This window comes from Clinocottus analis, unplaced genomic scaffold (genome assembly GCF_023055335.1).
Source record: "Clinocottus analis isolate CAN_PGR_092001 unplaced genomic scaffold, fCliAna1.0.p SCAF_20, whole genome shotgun sequence".
Taxonomy (NCBI): Eukaryota; Metazoa; Chordata; class Actinopteri; order Perciformes; family Cottidae; genus Clinocottus; species Clinocottus analis.
In genome coordinates this window covers 15,226,570-15,236,999 of record NW_027175932.1, presented here as the reverse complement: position 1 = coordinate 15,236,999, position 10,430 = coordinate 15,226,570, and the positions used below count along the sequence as shown (strand labels likewise).

At 44.5% G+C, this 10,430-nt stretch overlaps 1 protein-coding gene across 12 annotated transcripts in view; it reads left to right on the top strand.

The window, feature by feature from the left end:
- Positions 1–222: 222 nt before the first annotated feature.
- The window catches only part of LOC137791243 (pleckstrin homology domain-containing family A member 5-like), a 167,350-nt gene continuing 157,142 nt past the window's right edge, over positions 223–10,430 (top strand). For all 12 annotated transcript variants that reach the window (XR_011078018.1, XM_068585963.1, XM_068585955.1 and 9 more), the window contains exons 1-3: positions 223–350; positions 473–549; positions 1,398–1,455. Coding sequence is in view for 11 of the 12 variants with exons in the window: in XM_068585963.1 (XP_068442064.1) it covers positions 259–350; positions 473–549; positions 1,398–1,455 (227 nt within the window). In the remaining variant the exon portion in view is untranslated. The remainder of the gene's footprint in view (positions 351–472; positions 550–1,397; positions 1,456–10,430) is intronic.

Below are 10,430 nucleotides of genomic sequence, written 5' to 3'. Positions count from 1 at the left end.
CAGACACACACACACATTACACGTGTGAGTTCACGTTTATTATGTAGTCACAAACTCATAACAACGTCTGCCAAAAAAAATGATTCCCCACTGCCTGCCCTCACGTGGCAGAAAATCATTACTTGTGTCTTTATCCTCGAAGCGCGCTCTCATCTTTTCTAGGAGCGCGCAAGGGATTGTACGTGAGCGCGCTTGGCACGGCGCCGCGCACTCCAGCCCCTGTGTAGTAACCCAGAGCAGTAGAGCTCTCAGCTAGACATGGCGGCGGATCCTAAGCCGGACTGGCTCTCCTGCCTCCCCTCTTCTTGGAGTTATGGGGTGACTCGGGATGGACGCATATTCTTCATCAAGTAAATATGACGCGGGCACATGGATTTATGGATACGCATTGCTTATGTCTCCGACGCATTTTTCCTGTTTGTCTTTTTTCGGGTTCTCTGTTCACCTTTCCCCCGTTTTCTTCCACCAACAGCGAAGAAGCAAAGAGCACAACCTGGTTGCATCCAGTTACTGGAGAGGCTGTGATCACGGGGCACAGGAAAACTCCAGGTAAACAACCGGACAATGTGTGTACACGCCAAACACGCGCACACGCAGCACCTGGGAGAGGTTGAGGTTGTCCACGCGTCGCGGTGGGGAGGAAAGGGGCGACAAAGTGCGAGATCCGCGGAGGCGATGAGGGGAGATGTGTTCTCTCTGCAGCAAAGCAACAGCCTTCTCTGCTCTGCTCGCGCTCCTCTGGCGGGCCGTTACGCACGACCCCCCCTCCACCTGGACACTTTGCGACACACTTTTTAAAAGTTCCGTCACGTAGGCGTGAACCGATTTCGGAGCCGATTCGCTGCAGTGGCGGTTGACATATTTCCCAGTGAACGGGCGCTCGGTTGCAGACACCCAGTGTTTCTGAGCACGTAGAGGCGCGGGCTGCTTCAACAACAACGCAGTGTGTCAGCGCAGAGCCGATATTCACAAATAAAAGACACATCTGCCGCTACGGGAAGGGGGATGACGGGTGGGAAGGCATCGGGACGTGCACATCACATCAGCAGTGTGTTCAAACAGCTGGAGGCTGAGCACTGCACATATTGACACAATGGTGGAGGAGCTACTGCATCTGCTCTGGTTACTGGGGAGGGGACTGCGTTAAAGGGCACAATCCATCGAGCTATTTGTAGTCCAGTCACTGTGTGTGTGTGTGTGTGTGTGTGTGTGTGTGTGTGTGTGTGTGTGTGTGTGTGTGTGTGTGCGTGTGTGTATGTGCGTGTGTGTGTGTGTGTGTGTGTGTGGTGTGTGTGGTGTGTGTGTGTGTGTGTGCGTGCGTGTAAAATCAGCGTCGTGTCTGCACAGCTGCTTATGTTTCTGTGTCTTGTGTTTTCTCATCCCCCCTGTCCTCACAGATTTACCAACAGGATGGGAGGAAGGATACACATTCGAGGGAGCTCGCTGCTTCATCAAGTGAGTTAGAATGTGTGGTGATGGAAAAGAGAGAGAGAGACAGGAAGAGGCTGCTGGATGCAGAGAGGCAGTCTGAGTGTCCGTCTCAGCGGTGAGGGGTAGCTTTGTTTGGTCGGCAGGCACAGAGATTTCCCTCAGCACTCATCAACGCCCACCTCTCTGCTGCTCTGCCCTGCTGAAGGAATTCATTAATATCTGTTTGACTGTCGTGTAACACACATGCGCACGCACGCACGATCACACGTACACACACACACACACACACACACACACACACACACACAATCAGTGTGAATAGATAGCTACATATCCTTGACTGTCTCTCCCTGCTGTTAAAGCTTACTCCTTCAATCATGATCGTCCTCTTGCCCTTCACCAATCTCTCTCTCTCTCTCTCTCTCTCTCTCTCTCTCTCTCTCTCTCTCTCTCTCTCTCTCTCTCTCTCTCCAGGCTCTCTCTCATCTTCCTAACACACACACACACACACACACACACATTCCTATGGACGGATTTGCTCAGGAACAAGTCATTGCTGTCAGTGGGACACAAGTCTGACAAGCGAGTGTGACTCAGAGGTTGCTCTGCTGTGCTGAACAGGCTCAACTTGTTGGGATTCACATGTGTGTGTGTGTGTTTACTCTCTCAAGTGTTATATTAGCAACTCCAGCTCTGTATGCACATTTGCGTACATGTATATTTTGTGAACCTGTTAGACAACAAAAATGCCCTGCAGCTCCCAGCCTGTCACGCGGCCATAGCTGGCACACACATGCGCATGCACGCGGGCACGCACACATCCTCTCTGAGGTTGTGAGCAAGCACTTTTGTTTGTTCTACCTACTTTCCCACCTAGTTTTCCTGCTGTTGCTCGTGCATTCTGTGGCCATTTTGAGAGCAGCAGCTGACACATACGGTGAGCTAATATAGCTGCTCTATAAATAGCCCTGAACCGCTGCTCATTGGTATGTATGAATGCATGCAGAATGTGCACATGCACACCCAGCGTGCATGCATGCATGCACAGGGACATGTAAATACACGAGAAGAGTTCCACATGTGAAGTGCTTGCATGCAAACACAGACAGCCTTTTTAATAAGGCTGACAGTTAGATGTGACAAGTGGACAGCTGTGAAAGCAGCCAGAACACATACAGGACACATTGGGATCAGAACACGGCCCGTTCAGAGGCGGGAGGCATGAGATTGTCTATATCAGTTGTGACTGAGATGGCAGAAATAACAATTTCAAAGGGCCACGGGCAGAACATGACAGCAGCCCCTCAACAAGTTTGCAATCAATAAACTTACCAAAACTTAATCAACATGCAGTGAACCTGGGGCTTCAGACCTGCCTGAAACCTGAAGGTATACAGAGCTACCAACTCTTTATTTAATTTTTTATTTTATTTGATCTTTATTTAACCAGATAAAATTAGTTGAGAACCAATTCTCATTTACAATGCTGACCTGGAGGCAGCAGCACAGTCCACAAGACAGATACAATAAAGGATGACACACACATAAAAAATAATAATAAAATAGAAAATAAGAGGCTAAAAATGACAAAATTAATTAATATATATATTTATATATAATATACATAATAATAATAATAATAATAATAATAATAATAATAATAATAATAATAAAATATATACAAATCAAAAAATTGAATGGAAGAGAAAGAAGTGAGGGCTGGTCAGCAAGTACAGAAGTCAACTATAACTTGCTGCAGCTTTTGTTTGAATATGTTGAGAGGTGGGAGCTGTTAGTTTGAGTGTGTTTTGTAGTGAGTTGTAGTGAGTTGCAGTCATTTGCAGCGACAACATGAAAGGCATTTTGACCAAACACTGTACGGACTTTTGGAATGATGAACGTAATGAAACCACTGGACCGTAAATGGTGAATGCTGACAGAAATGTTCAGAAGGTTTGAAAGGTAGAGAGGGGTCGTTCCCAAGATGGATTTATAGACCACCAGCTGCAAATGTTGTAGCCGCCTGGTGTGGAGGGAGGGCCAATCCACCAGTCTGTGAAGACCACAGTGGTGGGTGGTGAAGGGTACACATGTGGCAAAACGGATTGCTGAGTAGTGGAGTGTGTCCAGTTTTCTGAGGGTGGTCTTCAGTACCATTTTAGAAATTATATTGCCATAATCAAATAGAGGAAGGATGGTCATTTTCACAAGGGCAAATTTGGCAGAGTGTGCGAAGAAGGCCTTGTTTTGATAAAGGAAACCCAGTCTAGCTTTAACTTTAGCCAGAAGGTTAGTGATGTGTATGTTAAATGAGAGCGATGAGTCCAACCAGAAGCCGAGGTATTTGTAGGAGCTGACAAACTCCAGCTCCGAGCCATCAGCACAGTAGATCTTGGGAGGGCTGGGGAAGATTAATTGTTTTCGGTTAAACAGCATACATTTGGTCTTTTTGTAGTTGAGGAGCACGGCAAGACTCTCACGGTTTTGCTTTGTGACACACGCTTTTTCATGTTTTCACACGCCACACAACCAATATCTCACGGCAAAAAAAAAGTCTGAGGCACGTTGGTTCCTTTTAAAACTCCCCGACGATAGATGGCGCTAAGGAGCGCATCTGTAAACCTATTTGCTGCATAGACATCCTATTTACCCCAAACAGACAGTCGCGGTAGAAACTCACGCGACTGGGGAACCGCCGGCAGAGAGGAGCAGAGAGGAGCAGAGAGGAGCAGAGAGACTGAGGTATCGAGGCTCTCAAGTCTCTCACACAAAATCTCACGGCAAGGTTTTTTGAAAAGTTGGCAGCTCTGGGTATAGTTTTTCTTTATTACATCCAGGAGTCATTTTCCAGGATAATGCAACACGTCAACAACACACACTCTCTCTTCACACTGATCCAAGCCCAAAGCTTTATGCAACAACACAGCCCCAACCCAATCTGTACTCGTTACTATGCCACGACCAACTAAGTCCTGGAGCAGAACTGCAAATGCCCCACAAGCTTTTTTGAAGGATTATATTCTAAAATAAAGGTTTGGCAACGTAAGGCTTCTCTGACCAAATTGATGGACAATTATCAATCCATAAAATACCACAAGCCTCCTCTCAAGGGGTTTGGTCGATAACAAATGTGTTCTTATTCTCTGAACATGCTCAGACCAGAGAACTTGTGATTGGGGGTGAAACTAGTCAGAATTTGTCATTTGTGACAGATGTTTGCAACAGACTCTACATTCAGTGACAATGAGGATATGCATTGATAGAGGACGCTCGGTCTGATCGGACAGCCACTGGTGTGTCTATGGGATTGGCTGACTCGCATTAGACTGCAGGCTAAGCATGCATGCTGCCACATTCTCAGTCTGAAAAACAATGAGCAGCATTTGACTGTGAACAATTGGTTTCAGTCTCATATTCCCTGAACAACATTGAATGATCATCACTTCTTCAAATCCTTCAAATTCCTCCCAAATTCCTGCTCAGTCACTTTTCTATCAGCTCATTATTGCAATCCTGGCCCGCAGCCTCTTCTACATCCTGGGTGTTGAACTGCTGCACACACCCCAGGCTCATCTCTTCAGGGTGTTGGTCAAACTGCTCATGTCTTTGTTTAATCTTTAAGCATCCCTTTTGAATATCTTCATAAGTTTGGTTGCCTTGTAAAGCCTTTGGGACACCTCCTACCTGGAGTTGCCGATGTGTTGGTTAGCTGTATTAAAGCTCACTCTGGAGAAAAGTAAACCAGATCAAATGTCATCACTTGGCAACACTTTGCACTAAGCATTTGGTTTGGAACCACACTGATTCAACATTGACGCAATCCTGAGTTCAGAGCGTGCAAAGCTCCAGTGGAATATGAGGAAGAGACACTACTGGCTGTTGGTTTTGCTTTGTGACTACTGCCTCTTCAGCCCAAACCACTGCTGCCTCAGGGAGAACTGAAACAGGGACGGCTGGGACACTTTTTTCAGTTGGGTGGTTGCATGTTTCTTAGTGTTGAGGGCTGCTGCAATGTCTTCCAAATGCCTTTCAAAATATCTTTCTGGGATTACGGAGAGTTTGATGCCCGGCCAAGGTGTGAAGTTCTGCACAGCTACTAATTGCTCCTGCACTCACCCATCGCATGTTAAAGAAGTGAAACATGGCAGCTTCTCGTTCGTCATTTTAGAATATTGTTAACCTTCGCTCAGGTGGACAAGGCTCAGCCTGTCTCTCAGTGACATGACAACCTGTTTACAGCATTTTAGCTGCCAGACTGCAGGAAAACATGAAGTAACTCGTGTCAGCCCTCTTTTTGGTGGGAAACATTTGGACTTCACTGCTCAATGCTGCATTCATTACATTACATTACATTAAGCTGACACTTTTATCCAAAGCGACTTACAATAAGTGTGTTTGACAAATGAGTGGCAGTCGTAGTGAGACACATGTCGAGCTATAGAAACACGCTTCTAACTGTAGCCATTTCAAGCTTTGTTATCTTATTAATAAAACAATAACTACTATCTATTGAAACTAAGGCTCTTTAGCTCTATGTCCAGGCTTGTGGCGCAGTCACAGTCATGTTTACATCCAAAGCTTCTGTTTAACATTATCCCTCTAAAAAAATGGAAAAATGGTCGCCATCAAAATACTTCATTTGAGTAATTGATCAAGTCTTATTTAATACATCTAGCGTTTTTTAACAAATGTAATTTATTAGTGCCTGCCTGCCTTTGAAAGGTTAAACGCCAACAAATATGGAATTAATGAGAATATTTCATTCTCAGACTTTAAACTCAATGAAAATAAAAGTTTGAATTTGAATGTTGATGTATAAATGTCAACATTATAAATAAATCTGTAAGTATTCTTTACAGCTGTAGTCACTCCATGGCAGCCAATGTCTTTTTCATTTTTAGAGTGATTGGGCTACTGAGAAAAATGTATTATGAAGTGTCACTGTCCATGTGCTGCTAGTACAGCGTTCATTAAGGATAAAGGTTTTAAGTCTGTACACACAGGGAAGTTACTCATTCATATGAATGAATATAAAAGAGTAAGGGTTCAGGCATATGAGAACCATGGTGATGGGACATTCAGGGCCTTAATGTTGTCAAAACTGTTAATAGTGTGAAACAACAAAAGCTTAAATGCATGGCTCTTCAAAGAGCAGGTGGGGGCTATATTAGCTTTGAACGATTGCATATAGGTGTCTCTTTGATTTCCATGTAGTCAGGTTACTGTGGTTGGTTCTGAGCTGTTGGAAGAACTGCAACTTCCACATTGGTTTCACGACTCAGCTGTTGTGGTTGCTTCTAGTGCTGTGAACATCAGACACAGAACAAAACGATTCCTCAAAATATGGAAAGACGAACATGTGACTCTCACTTCCATTTTGTCTTACCTAAAACCAAAGAGCTACTTCTGTCCCGCATTAGCAGCATAATGTACTTTCGCTTTGGGTTGTTCTTGCTGCTCTCACGTATAGAAGAAGAAAAAAGTTGAATTGGTAGGATATTTCACTTCAAAAGGACTTAGTGGAAATGTGTAAGCGGAGTCAAATTCCATGTATGTGTACACACACATGGCCAATAAAGCTGATTCTGATTTGCAAGATTATACTTCTGTATATCAGGATGTCGGCTCAGTTTTATCTGACGTGTGCAATGCTGCAGCATGATAGTGAGGCGCTGGAGAACACTAAAGGATGTTATGGATGTGTTGGGGTTGGATTTAATGCAGTGAATATTGGAAAATGCCTTGATAAAAACATGGCTGTTGCGGAGCTTTAGAATGTGCTATGTCCTTTAATTGGTCTCCAGTCTGTATAAAGTCTTCCAGAGGTGTTGAATTCCTTATTGAGTCCTCTGTGCTGGTGTCTTTCTCTACATTATAGTCCCAGTGGGGCCACCAGTAGAACTCGGTGCTGTTGTCCCGCCACACTCGCACATTTCACAGTATATATTGGTTTAATGAAAGCGCATGATAATTCAATCTCATGGCAGTTTGTATGATATCCATATAAAACAAATATGGGGGTATTATATCTGTTAAATATAGTACCTTCACAGCTGCTACGTTTTTGTATTTCTTTTTGATGGCTTTAAAATTGTGAATCACAAGATGCAGAAAAATATTTTTTTTACATATCCCATGAAGGACAGATTGAGAAGACCCCCCAAACGTGATCCCATCCTGCCTAATGAAGACCTGGGGGGCTCTACATAGTGTCAGTTTTGAGAACTTCAAATTTAGGAGGAGGATGTTCTCCATTTTCTTTCTGACTCAGTTTAACGTTTAGTCGCCTCGACCTCTCTACAGCCGGTCTGTCGCTGTCCTCTGGCTCTGGACTTCTGTCAAGTCTGAGGAACTTTACAGAAGGGTGACATCAGGTGATGTCACTCCATTGAGTGACATCACCTGAGTATCTTCTTTGGAAAAGAGGCAACACATTTCTAACCGAAAACCTGCAGTTTGACAGATTTCAGACCAAACTAATAATTTGTTGAAATAAATCACATGAGAATTAAAAGATTTGAGCCCATCCATCTCCACGAGCCTACTTTATCCACACCAAATCCAAAACGTTCATATTTCACGGTGTATTGTTTAGTTTTTTTATTCTGCAGTTGGTTGATAATAAAAACGAATGTCGATGTCATAAATCTTTTTCATACCGCCACACAAAAATATGGATACTGATATTGCAAATGGTGCTCTATGTGACACACAAAGGAAAGATTATAAAGACACCATCTGGGATATGTGAACTTGCTTGTGACGGTGAGGAGCCAACTTATGAATCAATGATTGTGGAGCATTGCAAATCTTACATTTTTGGTGGAATACACAGAATGTGAATATTCACGTTGGCCTTTGTGTAAACTCTGTATGGTGAAAGGTTAAGTTGCAGGAATCTGTCCGAAAAAGCTCTGTTTCCCAGTCATAATAACAACTTAGATGTTGAGGTGAAGGTACCAGGTTCTGACTGTGTGTGTGTGTGTGTGTGTGTGTGTGTGTGTGTGTGTGTGTGTGTGTGTGTGTGTGTGTGTGTGTGTGTGTGTGTGTGTGTGTGTGGGTGGGTGGGTATGTGTGTGTGGGTGGGTGGGTGGGTGGGTATGTGTGTGTGTGTGTGTGTGTGGGTGGGTGGGTATGTGTGTGTGTGGAGACCCTCACTACTCAAATCTCAGGAGAAATCTCTGTGCTGCTTTTCTCTCTCTCTCCCTCTCTCTCTCTCTCTCTCTCTCTCTCTCTCTCTATCTCTGTCTCTCTCGCACTCTCTCTCCCTCTCCCTCTCGCACTCTCTCTCTCTCTCTCTCTCTCTCTCTATATCTCTGTCTCTATCTCTCCCTCTCCCTCTCCCTCTCGCACTCTCTCTCTCCCTCTCGCACTCTCTCTCTCTCTCTCCCTCTCGCACTCTCTCTCTCTCTCTCTCTCTCTCGCACTCTCTCTCTCTCTCTCTCGCACTCTCTCTCTTTCTCCTGGTTGGAGCGGTTTGATGTTTGCTCCCTGCTTCACTGAGCACTCCCTAAGGCCTTACCAGCTCCTCGTGTGTGTGTTTGTGTGTGTGTGTGTGTGTGTGTGTGTGTGTGTGTGTGTTTCTGGACTCTTCATGCCTGACCTTTCTGTGTATGAGCCTGGCAAGGGTGACCGAGCTGCACTCACTGTGTGTGCGTGTGCGTGTGCGTGTGTGTGTAGGTGTGTGTGTGTGTATGTGTGTGTGTGTGTGTGTGAGGGGCTTGTTGGGTGTGTGTGTAGGGAGTGGGGGGGGGCTTGGTGTGCGCGTTGTGAACCGGTTCATAGTGGCGTGCTCTGGCCCAGCTGATGAAGGTGAGTGATGGTGACATAGCGGGACAACGGACGACCACAGAGAGACACATTCAGTCGCCACAGGCAGCGAGAAACGCAGCCCACAAGCTCTTCACTACAAACATGAAGGATGGCCAGACAGCAGAACTCAATGAGGGGTTTTATTCCTTACTCTGGCTCTGGTCTTTACTTGAACACTGACTGATAAATGTGTCTGTTTTCGGCTGACCAAGAATATTGATAGTTTATTCTCAGTTACTTTGCTAATTTTTCTAAGGGTCGAAGCAGAGTGACGTCATGTAGCTCCTCTCAAGTTCTAACCCTGGCCATAATGTTTCTCTAAATTGCTTGAGCATGTTCATGCTCCTCTGGAGATATAACTCTTTAGATATTGATTGATATTTGTTCTTTTCCACGACAGGAGCTTAACAACAGGTAAGCTGAAGCTTCCCGTCTAGCTTTTGAAAGCAAAGTTCTAGGTTCAGCTTTGTTTTCCACAGTTTTACGACCTATCCTAACATGAACCTCTTCACCAAGTTTTTGCAACATGTGGGTTACGTTTTAAAAACGCTGTTTCAAAACGCTGTTTCTCCAAACCTTTTACCAAAAACAAAAGTTCCCAACAACAAGTCCCAAGCAAGCCGTGCAGCAACGACCTTAGAAACATTTGGAACACCTTTAATAAACAATAAGTATCTTGTAATTCATTCCCATCATCTAATCTCACCAGGAACATGTCTGTCTAACATCTTTGCATTTTTACCATATTGACTTTGATTTGTTTGTTTTTACCTCACAAAGTTAACATATACACGCACACTGCACGTTTGCCTGAGTACAGAAAACTAAATGGATAAACTGATGCCCAGATCTACACATTATTTGTCTATGATGCATTCTGGATTTGAATAAACCTCTCTGTTAGCATCATAGCAGATTGGAGTAGAAGAGACACGATGCAAGTGAGTTACAGAGGTCAAAACTACCCCTGTGTGGGTGACTGACATCCAGCTGACCTGAGACCTCTGCAGGGAGACAGAGAACAAACTGTGTCTGGTTTGTGGAGTTCTCTTTTAGCCTGAAGCATGGGTACATGAAAGAGATGGGGAGGTTTTAAAAGCCCAGCCGGCTGCAGAACACTCTAACACACACACAGATAAATAAAAAATAACCAGAAAAGGACGGAGAGATGAAAGAGAATCAGAGTG